Source organism: Austrofundulus limnaeus, unplaced genomic scaffold (genome assembly GCF_001266775.1).
Source record: "Austrofundulus limnaeus strain Quisiro unplaced genomic scaffold, Austrofundulus_limnaeus-1.0 Scaffold932, whole genome shotgun sequence".
Taxonomy (NCBI): Eukaryota; Metazoa; Chordata; class Actinopteri; order Cyprinodontiformes; family Rivulidae; genus Austrofundulus; species Austrofundulus limnaeus.
In genome coordinates, this window is record NW_013953334.1 from 61,696 (window position 1) to 81,583 (window position 19,888).

Consider the following 19,888-nt stretch of genomic DNA (forward strand, 5'->3'; position numbering starts at 1 on the left):
ACACAGAGAACAACCTGCCCTGTCTCTGTGCCTCTGCTTCTCTCTGTCACTGTCTCTACTGTGTCACTCACTCGAGAGGCCTCATACATATATTAACAAACACCATTATGTCATCTTATTAAGATTTGATACAAGGTCAAGGGAAAACACAAAGATAAACACAAGTGATATCTAAGAATGACTGTTGTTAGCTAATCTTGTTCTGACTTTAATCATTCTATGTGCAGATGAACAGTATGTCATGAAAATCTAAGTCATTAAAGGATGTCATGAATTACTGGCTTAAACCTAAAAGTATTAGTTACACCACAACCTATAAAAGGAAAAAATTAAATTCATTCTCTTATTTAGAAGTGAAGATGGTTTCCTGTTCTTCATGTTTTCGCTTCCAGTCACCAATCCATCCTGTACCCAGTGTGCATCGCTTCAGTTCTACAATAAACAGTTTAAAATTACTATTATATTGCATGCATTCTTACTGAAGCCCTACCATAAACATAAGAAAATGACCAAGAAGCAGCAGAACTAGCAATGCTCAACAACATTTTAATTATCACCATGAGCCAAAAGTTTGTTTCAACAAATCCCCTGCCCAAAATGCGACGATATGTGCCATGATGTAAAAGTAATGTGCCTCTAGTCAGCAGTATTAGCAAGGTTGGCTTATGTTATCACTAGAACAGGGGTGCCCAACCTTTTTTGAACCAAGAGCTACTTTTGAAGTCGGCAGTTTGCCGAGAGCTACTCGTCCRGTCTCAGTATAAAAAAAAACATAATTTTGTCTCCCTACTCCTCACTTCTTTAAAGTAAATAAAACAGAATGTAATGTGTTGCTAGTTTTATTTAATTTAAAATATTGTCAAACAAAACTATCTACTTAACCATATATTTACCTATAAAAAAAAAGAAAAGATAAAATCCTTACTTAAATCCTGACAGAGCAACAGAAAAGCGATGCTTGAACAAAAAGTACCATTTTTTAAAATCTCCTTCAATTAGTACTCACTGTGAGGGCTGGAAACCCTTTCCAGTGCGAGAACCACAGAGTCAAATAACTTTGAAGCACGGGAACTCATCTCCATTTATTCAAAGAACTCTCCTCTCTTCTCTCCAAACAGGGCAGGAAAATCAAAACAAAAATCTATCAGGGTAAACATGGCTACCGCAAGAGTACTGCGCTTTTTTTCAAAGTCAAAGCACACAATATAAAACTCTCTTGTTTATACTATTACAAAAAGTGACTTACGATGGTGCAGATTCACAAATCTCCAACAACTATTTCAAACCTCAATCTGCAGCATGCAGGATGGTGTCATCTGTAGCGTTGAAGAGCTCAGTCCCTCAGTGATCCAGACTGCCGGCTCCAGACCATTCAGAGTTCCACCTCATTCGCCACCTATAGGACAAGACACACACACACACACACACAGCCATGTTAGGTACAGAAAACAATGGCACACCCAAACTGCAAAATAAATAAATAAGACAAAGCTGCCAGTCAGTGTATAACACACTAATCTGGTCTAAAATGTAATAAAAAGAAAACAACATACAGACGTAACAAGGACACAACTTTTTATGCAAGCTATATAAAAATAAATGTATGTCTCTACCTTAGTGGGATTTTCATGTGCAGCAGCAGGTCTGGGAAAGAGTCACTCTGCTTGCAGAGTGTGTCCGGTCATTGCTGGAGCACCAGTGTTGCCAGATGGGAAGTGTTGAATTATTGTATCAGCAGCTCAAAACTATCGTATTTTGAGGAAAATTATCGTACACACCAAAGTTACATTCTAGAGAGGCTCAAATTTACAAATACATCCTGCTCAGTTCACAAGTGCTCTGTATTCAACAAACTGCCCATTCTTTTGTTTATAATAAAGTCAAAAAGCACTGTTGGGTGTCTGTTTTTTTTTTTACAAAAGCTTTATTGTAAACAAGAACAAAACATGGAGTCTAGGGAAATACTGCATATAAAAAGAAATATTAGATAAAATGACTAGACTAAAATGTAAATTGTAGGCAAAGTTAAAATGAAATCAGGAAAAGAACAAATCATCATAGTTTATTGTACTTTTGATCAGTCAAGACATAAATTGAGTGCATACTGAGCTAATTTAATCTGCAAGCCTCTAAAACCTGTTTTTTTTTTCTTTTAAAAAATAGCTTCTGGATGGCACCTGGATGTTTATTAAACGTAAATGTTGCTTATACCCCTCACCTTCTCAGTCCCACCATTTCTTTTTGATTTTACAGTTATTATTTCTTTCACATAAGTACTATTATATTTATCCTTGCTGCTACTAGTTGCCATCATAACCACAATGTGGGAGGGGGTGTTCTCCTCCAGAAAATTTCGAATGACGTACGTGCTGTGTCCTGCATTCTGGTGTAATTGCATTAAACATATTTTAAACTACTTTCATTTCTATTTTAGAGACGGATTCTACATTCAACTCAATATATGAATCATTCTTTTTGTGTCACAAATCCATTAGGTGGGTTTCTGAATTTTATGCATTATTGCAGAAATATCGCCCGCCAGTGGTTCAGGGGGCAGGCTGTTATAAAACCCGGTGCTGAGCTTCCAGGACCGGTTTCACCTGACCAAATCTGTTCCTTTTATTGTCTGGAAGTGATCCATCAGGTAGGGTTCTGAATTTTATGCATTTTTGCAGAAATATCGCCCGCCAGGGGTTTCTGGCTAAATCCAGGCGGGAGAGCGGGTGCTGGATGTAGGACCATGGTTCCACCTCACTGGAGCTCTTCTTTTTATTCCCCTGCATCAGCACAAGCAGCCCAGTGCTGGAATTCAGCCGTTTCACCCGCCAGAGCTCACCCRATGAGTTTTGATCACTGATACTGTATCTCCGTGGGGGAACATCCCAGGAACTTGCAACTACCTCCAGGTTGTAGCGCAGATCCAGAGCTTTAAAATGAGCTGGTGCTAGAGGCTCAGCAAAAAAATTGAGTACTATATTGCCCGCCAAAGCGCCTTTTTCGGCTGGTTGTTGGTTAATAGCTCTGCGGGGGAGCGTCCCAGGAACTTGCAACCACCTCCAGTTTGTAGAGGAGGGCCGTAGCTTTCCAAAGTAATCTTACTTTCCCAAATCTGATGCTCAGAGCCTGCAGGAGAAGCAAATGAATGTTGAAATTTCCTCCCGAAAATGAGCAAAAAATGCACTAAGTGGTGCGTGATTTGGCTGTTTTTCGCTTATAGCTCTACGGGGGAATGTCGCAGGGACTTCATTCAACTTTCCTCTTATAGGGAAGAACCAGAGCTTTAAAACGAGACCAGAGACCAGAAACGAAACGAGACGCTCAGAGCCGGCGCTAGAGGCTCCGCAGCAAGGTTGCGCTTYGCGCGCACCTGGGAAGCAGCTGGCGGGTGACCAGTGGCCCGCGAGCGACTGTTTGGGCACCATATTATGAGTCTGTTCCAGAAACAGCCATGACATTACCTGCATTATGCTTCACAGATGAGCTTGTGTGCTTCTGATCATCAGTATTCCTTTCTTTCTCCACACGTTGGTCTTTCCATCACTTTGGTAGAGATTGATCTTGGTCTCAACAGTTCAGAAGACCGTCTTCCAGAACTTCTGCAGCTCATCTCTTTACGTCTTTGCAAATTTAAATCTGGCCTTCTGATTTGTGTATGGCCTTTACATTTCTGCTCTTTGAGCCTTTTTCCAACAGTGGATTGTGATACCTTCACCCCTGCTCTGTGGAGGTTGTTGGTGATGTCACTTACTGATGGTTTTTGATGGTTTTTTTCTTCACAGCTCTCACAATATTTCAGTCATCTACTTTTTTTTTCCTTGGCCGACCTGTTGGACGTCTCTTGCTCAGTACACCAGTAGTTTCTTTCTTATTCAGGACATTCCAAATTTTTGTGGTCGCTCTGCCCAACATTTGTCCAATGGCACTGATTGATTTTCATTCTCTTCTCAGCTTTTCTCCAAAAGACAGCTCTCTGGTCTTCATGTTGGTTTATCCTCTTTAAAAAGAAATACCTACTGTCATAAACACAGGTTTTGGGTCAACGTGAGCAGTACCAGTGACAAACAGAGACCGAGGCAAGTGATAAAAGACAAGTGATTTTTATTTTTACAGGTGCGGGAGGGGTCTGGGGTCTGGACCTGGAACAGAACGGTAGTAGAGGTGAGTACTTGATAATTTTCCAGAAAAGGACTTAAACAGGTGAGTGCAGCAGGTAGGTTCTTATGGTTTGGGGAAGGAGATGAAGCACGGAGGAGTTGGTTCACAATGGTAGGATTTCCAAGGTGAGTATTTACAGGTGCGTGGATATTTACAGTGAGTTGTTGGAGCTCACCAAATGCGCTTTGAGCCTCAGAAGTCCAAGAAAAAGGTCTGGAGATGGAGGTTAGTTGAGTGAGGGGTGCAGCAATACGGCTGTAGTCCTTGATGAAACRCCTGTAGAAATTAGCAAAACCAAGAAGTCTTTGTAGCTGTTTACAATCTTTGGGAACCGGCCACTCTGAAACTGCTTGGACTTTTTCTGGATCTGTTCTGAACTGTCCTTTTTCCAGAATGAAACCTAGGAAGGATACTGAAGAGACATGAAACTCGCACTTCTCTGCCTTGACATAGAGCTGATTTTCAAGAAGCCTTTGAAGTAACGCTCTAACATGTTCTTTGTGTTGCTGGAGGTCGTGGGARTAAATGAGGATGTCATCCAAGTAAACAAAAACACATACATTGAGGAAATCCCTTAGAACATCATTGATAAGTGCTTGGAAAACTGCRGGAGCGTTGGTCAAGCCAAAAGGCATGACCAAATACTCGAAATGGCCTAGGGGTGTCTTGAAGGCTGTTTTCCACTCGTCGCCCTCCTTAATACGAACAAGATTGTAAGCGTTACGAAGGTCGAGTGTAGTAAATACAGTGGCCGAGTGGAGCTGATCATGCGCCGAGTCTGACAAAGGTAGTGGATACTTATTTTTGACCGTGATTTGGTTAAGGCCTCTGTAATCAATACAAGGCCTTAGGGATTTGTCTTTCTTAGTAACAAAAAAGAATCCTGCCCCAAGAGGAGACTTGGAGGGGTGGATTAGACCAGAAGCCAGGGAGTCGTCAATGTAATTCTTCATAGCTTCTCTTTCAGGACCAGATAGGTTGTATAATCGGCTGAAAGGTAATGGTGACTCAGGTAACAGTTCAATGGAACAATCGTATGGTCTGTGGGGAGGTAATGGGAGTGCTTTACTTTTACTAAAAACGGCTGCAAGATCATGATATACTTCAGGGACCGAAGACAGATCCGTTTCCATGACGGGTTCCTCCCCTTTAACTGAGAGTGAACGGCAGACTTTAAACAGTTTTGTAAACAGAATGAGCTCCAATTTTCAATTCTTTTTTCTCTCCAATTAATAACTGGGTTGTGGGTGGATAACCATGGAAAACCAAAAATCAGTTGTGGAAATGTAGAGTCAAAAACAAAAAACTTACCCAGATCATGGTGATTACCGGAAACGATGACATGCAGGTTGGGGATCCGTTGGTTGACTTGTGATAAGAGCTGACCAGTGACACCGGTGATGGAGTGAGGAGGGTCAAGAGCTGAAGTGGAAACATCTAGTTGTTCCACTAGATCGCTGGAGATCAAGTTTTGTTCTGTCCCGGAGTCCACAAGAGCTGAGATAGATAGTTTAATTTGTCCACAAACAACTGTCGCTGGCAAAGAAAACAAGGAGGTAGGGGAAAAGTTGTCGGGTCTCGTCAGTTTCCCCTGCTCTACTGACGAGATGCTCCGTTTCCCCGCAGGGGGCAGGTGGCGACGAAGTGTCCCTTGTTTCCACAGTAGATGCATAATTTGGCAGCAAAATGTCTCTGTCTTTCCTCAGGAGTTAATCGAGCGCGTTCAATCTGCATAGGTTCGACAGAATTACAGTAGCTGCGGCTGTAGCGTGAGGAGGAGGAGAGAACTCACCACTGATTACGGGAGCGGAAGTCCGCGGCGTCTGGGAAATGTAGTTCTTTTCTCTTTTACGTTCTCTTAATCCATTATCAATGCGGGTGGATAATGTGATTAATTCATCCAGGCTTCCGGGTTCGTCCCGAGAAGCCAGATGATCTTTAAGTTCTTCAGATAAAGAGTTTACATAAATACCTTTTAAGGCAAATTCCTCCCAGCCCGCCTCTTCAGCAACAATGCGGAAATCCACGGAATGTTCGGCTGCGGATTTACTTCCTTGTCGTAGATAGATTAGTCTCTTAGCTGCCTCCTCCTGCTGGAGGGGATGATCAAAAACATGCTGGAACTCTTGAATAAACAACTGAGAGGTAAGAGTGTCTGAGGAATGAGCTGAAAGGAAGGCTTGAGCCAATCTGAGAGCCTTTCCTTTTAAGGCAGAGACAAATAAAGTAACTCGGGCTGAATGAGTGGGAAACAGAGAGGGTAAACGAGCGAAAGCCAATCGGCACTGTAATAAAAAACCTGCACATTGATTTATATCTCCAAACAATTCTGAGGGTCAGATGTCTGGCTCTTTTACAGAAAATACTGATGGACTCGGCGTGGGAACGGAGGGTGGAACTAGGTTAGAAGAAAAAAACRTATTTAATCTATTGTCAATGGCTGCAATGAGGTGAGTTACTTGATTTAACAATACACTGGTCTCTTGTTGAAGCTGAAATAATTGATTAAGTTTCTGGTCATGATCTAATACTGTGGGATCGGGTTGAATATTAACTACAGACGTCTGAGTGTCGGCGGTATTGCTCACGGACATTTTACTTGGCTGGAGCATACTGTCAAACACAGGTTTTGGGTCAACGTGAGCAGTACCAGCGACAAACAGAGACAGAGGCAAGTGATAAAAGATAAGTGATTTTTATTTTTACAGTTGCGGGAGGGGTCTGGGGGTCTGGACCTGGAACAGAACGGTAGTAGAGGTGAGTACTTGATAATTTTCCAGAAAAGGACTTAAATAGGTGAGTGCAGCAGGTAGGTTCTTACGGTTTGGGGAAGGAGATGAAGCACGGAGGAGTTGGTCCACAATGGTAGGATTTCCAAGGTGAGTATTTACAGGTGCGTGGATATTTACAGTGAGTTGTTGGAGGCAGCACATGAGAAACTGGAGAGAGGCTTGGAGTCCAAGGCGGCAGGCAAAAACGTRCTGGAGAACTAATTTCCTGAAAATAGGTAAGTACAAAAACACAAGTAATACAAAACTCTTAGAGAGAGTAACAAGTGGTGGGCTGAGCTCATACCAAATAAGAGGCTATGCTCCAGCGCTGAGTTGGTCTTTGGCACTGCCTTAAGAAGCCTGGAGTAGATGAGCCAGATTGCACACAGGTGTGGGTGATCAGCGCTGCCACCAATCAAGGAGGTAGGGGGTGGAAACACCAAAATGTCACACCTACTTTATAGGCTTAAACCCAGTCATGCAGAGCTATTTAATGTTGGAACAATCAACCTTAAAGGCAACACCTGATCAATAAGAAACATCTGTCAGTCACAGATTTCAATAGTTTTGCTCACTTGAAAATGGATGGGTTCAATCAAAGGTTCGTATGTTCTGACTTGTTTAACACATCTACATGTAAATACCAGGAAATAAAAGCTGACATTCAAAACTCTTGTCTCATGTTTATCTTTTGATTTTAAACCCAAACGTCTTCAGTGAACAACAAAAACAAGATAATTTAACTTGCTGTTCCAATACTTTTGGAGGGGATTGGATCTGCGAGAGTCAAAGTAGAGCTGCTGCTCCTCCACATCCAGAGGAGCCAGTTGCAGTTGTTCATCTGGTTAGAATGCCTGAAGTCAGTTAAACAGGAGGGATATGGTTATGCCTTCTAGTGCAGCAGGTCTGTTTGTTGACAATAATCTAAGTTTAATTTGTCAGACTGTTCAGGTTTAGAAGCGAAACTTACTTTTTAACATTTTAGATAAAATGTCTGAAGCCTGTATCTCACTGAGCTGCCACTGTTTAAGACTCAGAAAAAGGGGGTGGGGCAACAACTCAACATCAACTCATATGAAGAGACAAATCACAAACATTTTGAGACATTTTGGAAACTCTGGTACTGACTTTAGAAAAAACCTAAAACTTCTTAATGAATAACGTTTGATAGTTTGTCTGAAGCTCGTCCTCCCTTTGTGACTTCTTACAGGATGTGAGTAAGCACATGTCTTTGCCCATGGACATTCGCCTGCCTCCAGAGTTCCTAAGGAAGCTGCAGCAAGAAAATGAAAACTCCCCTCTCTGCAAACCTCTCAGCCGCATGTCTCGACGTGCTTCACTGGTCAGTAACCGTTTGTTTTTTCTCTTACAGCCTAGAGAGAAGTTAATTGATCAGGGAACATCTTAGCCCAGATTGCGCAGTGTGTTAGAGGTCTTCTCTGCAGAGCAGTAGTTGTATGGTTTTCTGTTGCTGCAGGTGTGATGGATGGTGATTCACCCAGAAGAATCTGTTTACTTTAATGTTGTCTCAATTAGGACGCATTCATTGTTTACAGGATAAATCATGGATTTATGCTTAACTAACTTACTCTGAAAACATTTTTGCTTTTTTAATCAATGCATGGTGTAACAAGAGGAGATAATTTAAGATAATCTTGTTTATTTATTTTTACCTTCAGTCTGATATAGGGTTTGGAAAACTGGAGACATATGTGAAGCTTGGCAAACTGGGTGAGGTACGTTACTGCCAGCTGCTGCCAGCTGATACTCTGTCAAGAGAGAGAGTGCTACACCAGCATGCACACACACACACACACACACACACACACACACACACACACACACACACACACACACACACACACACACACACACACACATCTGATCACATGCAGGTCCTCCTAAAACTGGTCATGGCTGTCCATGTCCTGTTAGGAGCCTTGAGATGCTTTTGAAATTTGTTTATTGTACAGTTTTGTTTATGTGAACATTTACAACCATCTATGGAGTCCAACAGGAGTATTGACAAAATGTGGACACCTCAAGGGATGATGATCCCATACCACATACTGTATGACACCAATATTCCCCTCAGAGAGCTGTGATTGGTGATTATTAGCAAAAACTGTCAGTCTCAGTCAGGAAGCTCAGCAGCAGATCACAGCAAAAGAAAAAAAAATAAAGTGGATAGTTTTGTCATTGATGATCAATACTGGCTTTACAACACACAGACTTCACAAAAGTGCAAACCTGTTTACAGCAAATTCAACAGCTGTGTTGTGACATTTCTCTCTCTCTCTCTCTCTCTGAAGATAAAACTGTTAATATTTTAGAACTCAGTTTTTTATTAATTGTTTTAAGCACAACTCATTTAGGATTAAGAGTTGAAGTAATGTCCAACCACACTGTAGTCAACAAGGTCAGAGTTTGTGCCACCATGTTGGTCAGTGCTGTACAGTTAGTTACTGTCTGTGTGGTAGCAGACCATAGCTCAACCAAGAACCTCGGTGTTTAAATCAGAACCTGGCCTGCTAGGAATGTGGTGTCATGTGTATTTTTTAAATACTAGTTCTTACACATGTAACAGGATGTCTTCTGTCACTAGTAAAGTCTAAGATTACTAAGAGATTATTAAAGCAGGCTACTACAAGAAAAGGTTACATACACTCTATATAATAATAATAATAATAATAATAATTTTCCTCAGTCTTACATTAAATCAGATTAAACCTTCAGATTAAATCTAATAAAACAAATTTTTCTTTGTTAAATGTCTGAATAATGAGATAATTTTAAATTCCTTTCTTCAAAGTCACAAGTTTACATACACTAAGGTATTACGTCTTCAAACAATTTTGTAAAGCTTAGATGATGAAGCTGTGCTTTTCAGAAACAACATCTGAACTGTGAAGTACGGTGGTGGCAGCATCATTCTGTGGGACGTTTCATCAGCTGGGACCTGAAAACAGATCAAAAGATTCTTTCACAAAACTTGAAATGAAATGCAAAGAAATGTTGTCTTTTTATTGAGGACAGCATGTCTGAAAAGGAAGCATGATGCTTTTAAATCATTCAGTTGGGGTCCATATAACTGCAGTACTTTGGTAAATGGATGGACTGTATAGCGCCTTTCTATCCATTCAGGACACTCAAAGCGCTTCACACTACAGACATTCACCCATCCACACACACATTCACATACTGATGATGGCAAACTACAATTGTAGCCATATCTGCCCTGGGGCACACTGACAGAGGCGAGGCTGCCATGCACAGGCGCCACCGGACCCTCTGACCACTATCAGTAGGCAAGGCAGGTAAGGTGTCTTGCCCAAGGACACATCGATTGAATTGACTGGACGGGGATCGAACCGGTGACCTTCCAGTTCCAGAACGACTCCCCTAACCACTCTACCACAGCCGCCCCTAATTTTTATTTTTGTGGCTGTTGTGGCTGAATGGTGAGTCATTCCTGAGAGTGAGAGTTGGCGGTTCAATTCCCCRCCATTCTGTCAAATGTCGAAGTATCTATAGGCAAGACACTTCACCCGCACTGCCTCTGATGTGTGTCCCATCAGTGTATGAATGTGATTCAAAGCACTGCTTAGTCTCTATAGAACAGATTGATTGTACATTTTAGCTTTGTAGAGAGATCTTAGAGAGCTGTGTGTATGGGTAAATAACACAGCTTGTAAAGCGCTTTAAGTTTCCTGGTTAGATAGAAAGGCAACATATACATGCAGCCCATTTACCATTTATTATATCTTCACAAGCCCCGCCCTTTTCTGAGGTGTGTCTAAGATCAACTCATTTTGAGGCTGTCTCTTCAAATCCAAACAAGGTCCTTACCCCGCCCCCTCCGGCTTTCAGACCGGTTTATTCTAGTTTTATAGAGGAGTTTACAACTATATAGCTGCACAGAAATGTTTTACTAACAAATGATGACTTTATATTGATTTATAAAACTGATGGAAGCTCAAACAGAATCACCACGTTCTTCCCTCAGTAATAAATCTGTTGGTGTTTACCAACCCCTCTAACAATGAGGTGAACGTTCCACCCTTAAATAAATTATTTTTAAGCCTACACACTTTTGAGATGTCGGCATGTCATTTTGAGTCTGAACACTCAGTCAAACAAGAGGCCCCAGATGTTTCTAACAGCTGCTCCAGTTTCTATTAATCTCATGCTGATCTCCCTTCAGGTCTTAGTAGAGCTCTTGACCTTAAAGTTTATGAAAAAAGTTAAAAATAAAAACCAATAAGCAGATTGGGGTAGCAGCATCTTCCCAGGTTTTCAACAGAGCAATAATCAGTCTGAGCAAATAAAACAGAATAAAATCATAATATTGTTAACAGGAAGGATTCCAATAACTGACAAAATAAAAATTCTCCTTACTCTTAATTTTCTTTGATAAAACCCTAAATATGTTTTGATTTCATATAATGTACAGTATGTAGACGTGTGTGTATGTGTGTGTGTGTGTGTGTGTGCGTGTGTGTGTTTACAGGGGACGTATGCCACAGTGTTTAAAGGACGGAGCAAACTTACAGAGAACCTGGTGGCGTTAAAGGAGATCCGGCTGGAACATGAAGAGGGGGCTCCATGCACAGCCATCAGAGAGGGTACAGGAACACCATCCACTCAACAAACCCTTCTCCTGTCAGATGAGACATGTTAAAAAACTGTTTCCATGCAAGAAATACCACCTAGAGCTCAGTTATTGTTTGTTAGCTGTGTTCAACCATAGCACTCAGAAGAGGAATGTAACTTTTTCTGTTTAGTCCAATTTAAACATGAAACAATAAAATGAATTACAAGTGGCCCTTTGAGGACCAGCATAGCGCTCCTGTGGGCCTCAGGGAAAATGAGTTTGACACCACTGCATTAAAGGTTTTTAGTCCTGCATGTTTAATATAAATGARTGGGATACTGCTCGTGTTTGGCTGTAATTAATTATTTCATACTTGAAAAAGATCGTGTGACTTCATGAATGCATGAGGGGGAGTAGGCGGGACTTAAAGACCCACATTGCACAGACTCTGGTTCCAAATAGAAAACTATGGAAGAACAGAGACAAACAGGAGGATTAGTTTGGATCTTTAATTTAAGATGGAGCTTGGTTGATGAGAGATTTGTATGTTAGATGTAAGATTTTAAATTCTATTCAGAATTTGACAGGGAGCCAGTGGAAAGAAGCTAAAAGTGGAGAAATATGATCTCTTCTACCAACTCTCATTAGAACTCTAACAGCAGCATTTTGGATCAAATGAAGACTTCTTAAAGAGTTTTTATGATGCCCAGTAGTAATTGTTTAATTGGTCAGGTTTCATGGATAAATGGACTATAGGAATGTGGTCTGACTCCTCACAGATCCACCAAAATAAAATCCTGACTGGTAATAATCAGCACTGCTGCAGCTCAGTGACAAGAAGTTCACAGAAGAAAAGAGGAATGTTCTTTCTGAACAGAACAGCAGTTTGAGCTAAAAGCCAATCTAAACTGAGCTTTAATAAATGTTCAGATGTGCTGACAGAAAACACTGTGTTCTGGACTCCAAACAGTGTCTCTGCTGAAGAATCTGAAACATGCCAACATTGTCACGCTGCATGACATCATCCACACCGACCGCTGCCTCACGCTGGTGTTTGAATATCTGGTGAGTCCAGCTGGATTTACAGGGTTTTTTAAAGATCATTTGCCCAACAGGAAGAGAGAGATCTTTAACTGGAACACTCTGGTTGTTCTGTCTTTCAGGACAGTGACCTCAAACATTACTTGGACAACTGTGGAAATCTCATGAGCATGAATAACGTCAAGGTGAGACTCAACCAACTGACCATTAAACACAAAGTCTGACAGATTTAAAGTTTAGTGTAGTGGTAGCTGACACCTGTCTCTTTCACGTTCTGAGTGCTAAAAGACTGCACAAGATCTTTGATTCAGAATTTACCAATAAATATTTGAGGCCACTGCTGTTTGGTTATATGGACCAAGCATCCAGAGATAAAATAGTTCCATCCAGAAGTGAGAGACATTTYACCAGAGCAGGTGTTAGCTTTTAGCTCTGTTTCTGTTCATCGGAATCATTTCTAATCACTTCTGTTTGCTGAGGTCAGCTGATATCTTGTATTGGGCTGACTCCAATCAGTTGTAGACAAACATTTGWGTATTTTCTTGCGTCCTTCTTTCAATAAATCCTGCTCACTCATTTAGGAGATATTWATCTTACAGAGAGACAAACAAGAATAATTTTCATGAGATATTTTTGCAATATTTTAGCCCTCTTGAACACAGCTTGTTTTGTTGTTTTTATATTTAACTCTTAAYCTTTCAGTTTTTTTTACTTGATGTTTTTCTTTAAGCTGCTCTTTGTGTCATTGTGCTCACAGCTTTAGTTGTAACATGATGGTTTTCTATTTAGCTTGAAAAAGTTTATTTATTAGATAAATTAGTTCCCTTCAGTCTGTGAGGCGCAAAGTTCTAAATTCATTTTAAACACAAAAAGCTCGATTATTTCAGATGAATACATTCAAATTGTGGATTTCTTGATGGAAGTAAAAAAAAAACATTTTCACAACATTCTTAAAATATTCTTTATAATTAATTGCATGTAACTTACGTTAATTATTTAATTTGAGTTTTTTCTACATTTCCTGCCTGCAGATCTTCATGTTCCAGCTGCTGCGTGGCTTATCTTACTGTCACAAAAGGAAAATCCTCCACAGAGACCTAAAGCCTCAGAACCTGCTCATCAATGACAGAGGCGAGCTCAAACTAGCTGATTTTGGTAAGAAGACTGTTTCTCACCTGCTGMAGCAATAGTGTGGTGTAAAGATGAAACATTTAGCAGGAAAAGTCTGTGCTTTGTTTGTTTTCTCACCACACTGAGGTCCTGATTACTTTAGCAGCCTTATTTCATGTATCCTAGCAACCGGGTATTTTTTTCCTCAGTTTTGTGTTGGAAGTAGGTCGATAAACCCACCACTGTCCCTGACTGTTTTTAATAGCTCCAGATAAACACAGCCAACATGCTGCCTGATCAACAACCTTCCATCAGGGGGACTTTATGAGGCGCAGGCTTCATAAATAAGACTTCTTTAAAACCCTGTCCTGTCCTGTCCAGGTCTGGCACGGGCCAAGTCTGTTCCCACTAAGACCTACTCCAACGAGGTGGTGACTCTGTGGTACCGACCCCCCGATGTGTTGCTGGGCTCGACAGAATACTCCACGCCCATCGACATGTGGTGAGGATTCTGGTTTCTCTCTTTAGTCCACATTCATGTGAGTCCAGACCTTCTCTAGACCTGCTCTAAACCTGCTCCAGACCAGTTCCAGACCTGCTCTGGACCTTCTTTAGACCTGCTCTAAGCCTTCTCTAGACCTGCATTTGACCTGTTCTAGACCTGCTCCTGACCTTTTCCAGACCTGTTCTAGACCTGCTATAGACCTGCTCCAGACCTGCTCTAGACCTGCTCCAGCCTTGCTCCAGTCCTCTAGAGCAGGTCTAGAACTGGTCTGGAGAAGGAACAGTGCTGGTCTACAGCAGCCCTGATCCAGACATTCTCTAGACCTGCTCCAGACCTGCTCCAGACCTGCTCCAGGCCTTCTCTAGATCTGCTCCAGACCATCTCTAGATCTGCCCCTGACCTGCTCTAGACCTGCTCCACACCTTCTTTAGACCTGCTCTAAACCTACTCTAGACCTGCATTAGACCTGTTATAGACCTGTTCTAGACCTGCTCCATCACAGAACAAGCTGGAGTATCTTTATTTTCTGATGAAGTTACATTTTCTGTTGAAACGGTGTTGAGTTTGGTCAGAATGAATTAACTCAGCTGCTCATGTTAAAACAAGACACACTGTTGTTGAAAGCTAAACTTAATCTGAGATTTGCCTGGTTAAATAAAGGTTAACAAATAAAGATTAAAGTTTAAAGAATAAACTAAATTTAGCAAAAACAGTAAATTCTACTAGAGGATATTGAGGTACTAGCTAAAAACATCTTAGTCGATTTCTGAGGAACATTTTTGTGAAAAAAGTTTTAAAAAATTCAAAGTGTCAAATTTTACAAAACCTAAAAGTCAGCACACTGTTCCCRATCAATTCAAAAAATGAAGAAGTAGTTGGTAAATAAAACAAATAAGCAGAATAAATGATGACTCAGCAATCACACAGATAATGCTGATGAATAAACAAAATGATGAGCTGACACTTTTTATTATAACGAGATGTTGGTGACATGTGGTCAACATTGAACATGAACCTAAATCCTTTTTTATCCATCTGCAGCTGATTTCAGAGAAAATGGCTGTACTGGCATGTGTTCATCCAAACAACTTATCTTGACTCTGACAGGAACATTTCACACATTCTGACGTTTATTTTTATAGAAAACTAATTGACAATTCACATTTTAGGATTATTTTTGTCCTCTGGTTTTATTTGTTCTAACATTTAGAAGAAAACACATCAGTTGTTCTAAAAACACACTGCTTGATTATTTCCTACCATAAGAATSTAAATGACTGCTAATCATACAAATAAATACCAAATAAACTGGTTTCAGTCTTATAATTAAGTTATAATTTGTTGTAGCATAAAACTGGTTTAAAGAAGTTATTTGTTCATTCTTTTTTTTCTTTTTGTTAAATGAGGTACTTACACCCCTGACAAGAATGTAATTATATTTGGATGAAGGTACTGCAAAGCCTTATTAAACCTCAGATCAGACTGTTGAATCTCTAAGATGTTTGTGAATCAACTTTAAAATCCTTCACTTTATTAATGAGCAGATGAGTCAATTGTCATATAAAAGATGAAAAATCATTTTCCTTAAGTATTCTAGCAGTTTGCCAAAGTAAGAACACTCCCACAGCTTTGTTTACACCAGCATGGTTTAATGTGGTCCACATCCCTTCATCCAACCACGGACCACCTCTTCATCACCCCCCCCCCCCCTTCCCACTCACAGCACACTTTACTTGGCATGTTCACAAGTTTTGGTTGAACTGACCCCAAGCCTCAGGACCTCAGGATTATTTGTTGTTGGACCCCCCTCCTCCTTCTCTCTCCAGGGGTGTKGGCTGTATCCTGTTTGAGATGGCGACAGGTCGTCCCATGTTTCCTGGTGCCACRGTGAAGGAGGAGCTACATTTAATTTTCAGGCTGATCGGTGAGAACTCACTCTGGATCTGAAAGGGTTGAACTGATCTATGAGATGTCAGTTCTTTAGCCACCATCTGACTCAGCTAGAAAGTGAGAGAGTTTAGTTTCCAGTGGTGGGCACCAGCCCTAAAGCGCAAATCCTCTAATTGATGACCTAAATATTTCATTTGYGCTTTAGCAGTTTTACCAATTTTTATAATTCATAAGCAGATTTGCATTTTCTAAAATTAAAATGCAGTACCACCACTAACTAATTATCTACCAGTCATCATTATCTTGAACAGCGGAAGGTATGGCTGTCAATGAATCACAACACACATGATCTGTCCAACAGCACTTCTCCCAGATAAACACACTTACAATACATCCTTGCTGACTGTTGCTTTTGGTCAGGGTTCTCATTTCCCACAATGCTTTGTGTCTGCTTACATAGTAGGAAGGCAATAGCAAAAACAGTAAATGTTTGTAATCCATACTAAAATTTTGTATGTATTGATTTATTTTACTTTACAATTGGAACTCCTTTTTTTAAAAAAAAAAAATTTAAACGCTGGAGCTCAGTACTTGATGTAATTGGTCAAAGCAACGGGGTTAGAGATGCAGAAATGATTTAAAGATGTTATGCTGGTGAAGACTGACATCTAGTGTTCAACTGGAGCAACTACATGAAAAACGTTAAAATCCAAGCTCTTCTTTTGAAGGGAAGATAGTTTCATGTGCTGCGTGCTTTCATTTCCTGTCACAAATCAAATCCGTCATGTACCCAGAATGCATCGCTTCAGTTTTCCAATAAACAGTTTTAAAACTACTTTATTGATGCTTCTTTAATGAAAAATCTACAACAAACAAAAGAAAAAGACAAAGAAGCAGCCGAACTAGCAATCCTCAACAACTTTTTAAAGAAGCAGCCGAACTAGCAATCCTCAAAAACTTTTTAATTTTTACACCAGGAGCTAAAGGTCTGTTTCAGGAAATCACATCCCCAGCAATTGGTGGTTGTAGAATTAAGTTGTAAAAGAGTTCATACACCGTTAGTTGGTAGTGTTGTGCAAATATTGTACATGAATTGATGCCAGCTAGTAAATGTCAAATTGAACTTGCACCTTAAAATTAGCTTCTGCTAGTTTTCTATGGCATAAGAGCTTTTGAAGTTGTGGGCCTAAATATTTTTATAAGTGCTTTAGAAATTGGGGAGCTAATTTTTGGATTAGCGCTGCCCACCACTGTTAGTTTCTAACTAAATTTACCAAGTGTTTGAGTTTTTTATTTCTATCTTARAACATGTTCAGAAAGGACCAGAGTGAAATTAGAACCTGACATACTGTACACTCATGTGTTACACTAACTCTCTTTAGTTTTCTTGTATAAAGAATGTAGAATGTTTGCTTTTGAAACAGTTTGAAACATTTTTTAAAACAAGAGTTTTGAGGACTGATTCTTTCAGTGTGGTCACACCTCCCAGTGGTTCTCAGATTTTGAATTTGGAACATCTCATTCTATGACTAATCAACAACAGATATTTTAAATAATTTGACACATTTTTTTGTTTTGTTTTTAGGACAAGTGATGATAATGTTATTATTTTCTAATTTGGCCTTTATCTATACAGGTTGTCTCATTGAGCTCCAAAATTTCATTTACTAGAGAGACTTAAAGCCTTTGTTTGTCTCGTAGGAACTCCAGCAGAAGAGACTTGGCCTGGTATCACCAGTAATGAAGATTTTAGGTCCTACCTCTTTCCTCAGTATAGACCTCAAGCCCTGATCAACCATGTGCCTCGGTAAAGTCAGACCGTTCTGTTTATCTGACTGGTTCCATTCTAACAATGCTGCCATGCTTCAAACTGACATTACCACAGTAATTACTGTTCAGCTCAAAGGAGATGTGAGCTATTTACTTGGTATTGTACCCATCCATCCATCCATCCATCCATCCATTATTCATCCATAGTGGCTCTGAAGAAAGCCCTCCAGAGAATCATAAAGGTGCCTCAGGACATTGTTGGGTGCCTCTGCCCTCTCTGGAAGAATTGCACAGGACCTGTTGCCTCCAGAGAGCACGACACACAGAGAGAGACTCCTCACACCCTGGGAACAGTTTGTTCATCCAGCTACCATCAGGTAGAAGGTTCAGGGGTCGGATTTATAAAACTTGCGTACGCACAATTTGAGCCCAGAAACTTGCGTATGCCACTTTTTACGCCAAGGTTGTGATTTATAAAATCCAAACTTGACGTGAAAATGTGCGGTGCCTCACGCCAGCTTTGACCCATGCGTACGCTCAGTTTGGAGACAGGAAACTGCGACACAGATGGTGAAGTGAAGAATTAGAGCCACACTGCATCATGATCACTGTCAGATATTTAATTTATCTTCAGAATCAGACTTAGATTTTTATTCAACTTTATCATCAGCTTTCTTAACAGTAATATTTATGCTTCTGCTGCTGAGCCATGAGGACCTTTAAAATAAAAAAAACTTAAATCGTAAATAAAAGTTCCCGTGCGCAAATCCCTTCATCTGCTTCCTCCTCAGACGACCCTGACCCACAGACCCCTCCCTGACCCACAGACCCCTCCCTGACCCACAGACCACTCCCTGACCCACAGACCCCTCCCCGACTAGAACATGAGGACAGCAAAAGTCATGCTTTGGATACACGCGCATGGCGCATCCACCTCGCCAGTATGGATGTTAGAAAACCACGTTTAAAGTCGCACGCGTGTGTGTGTGTGTGTGTGTGTGTGTGTGTGTGTGTGTGTGTGTGTGTGTGTGTGTGTGTGTGTGTGTGTGTGTGTGTGTGTGTGCGTGCGGGGCGGGGGGCTCTGCCGCGGATAACAGAGCAGGCAGGAGGGGGAGAGGACGAGGAGAAGAGCAGTGAACGTTTTTCTAATTTTATCTGACTTATTTAATTTTATTTTTATTGTTTTTATTGTCCTGCAGGCTCAGTGACAAAATTAATTTGAAGCTGAGATTTTTTTATAAAAATCGTTAGATTACTCTAAAGCAAAATGGGGGGAAATCTGTGTCAATTACATACATTCTGTTCACGTGAGCAGCTGTCAGTCAGCACCTGTCAACCTCCAGACTCACGACGGAGCGTGTCTGAGCCAATCACTTTTGTTGGCATTGATCAGCTGACTGATTTAAATACATCTTAATATTCATGAGGTCCTTTACACTGACTGTTTATGGTTGAGTGTGGGCGTGTAGAGGGTAGAACCTGAGGCGGGACCTCGTGTGCAAACTCTGACGTGCGGCTGTGATTCATAATGGAAAGATGCGCAGAAACATGCGTACGCACTGTTTTATAAAWCTGAAWTTTTTTTGGCGTACGCCATTTCTGCCTTTTGGCCGTACGTTCACTTTTAGTATGGTTTCCACGCAATCCTTTATAAATGAGACCCCTGGACTGTCAGGACCAGAACGAACAGACTCAAGAACAGTTTATATCCAACAGCAAGTTAGACTTCTAAACACACATGGTTAACTTGGTAACACTACAGTTATGTGCAATATGGCACAGRGGGTAGAGAAGCCGTGTCTGTGATTGGAAGGTCACTGGTTCGACTCCCCGAACCAACCAGCCCCACCTTAGGTCCCTGAGCAAGGCCCTTAAGCCCCCAGCTGCTCCCTGGGCGCTGTAATTGGCAGCCCACTGCTCCACATGTACTGTATGTTCACATGTGCGATGGGTTAAATGCAGAGACTCAATTTCCCCTCTGCAGTTAATAAAATCTAAATAATAATAATAATAATGTTCACCTGACACTTTGATACGGCTGCTACGTTGTTG

General features: G+C 40.8%; 1 protein-coding gene across 1 annotated transcript in view; it reads left to right on the forward strand.

Annotated features, from left to right (window-relative positions):
* The window catches only part of cdk18 (cyclin dependent kinase 18), a gene marked incomplete at both ends in the record, with an annotated part of 23,770 nt that overhangs the window by 1,933 nt on the left and 1,949 nt on the right, over positions 1–19,888 (forward strand). The window contains 9 exon segments of the mRNA XM_014029635.1: positions 8,137–8,268; positions 8,606–8,662; positions 11,437–11,551; positions 12,491–12,585; positions 12,684–12,746; positions 13,593–13,716; positions 14,053–14,173; positions 16,003–16,100; positions 17,768–17,873. Of these exon segments, the coding sequence (XP_013885089.1) occupies positions 8,137–8,268; positions 8,606–8,662; positions 11,437–11,551; positions 12,491–12,585; positions 12,684–12,746; positions 13,593–13,716; positions 14,053–14,173; positions 16,003–16,100; positions 17,768–17,873 (911 nt within the window).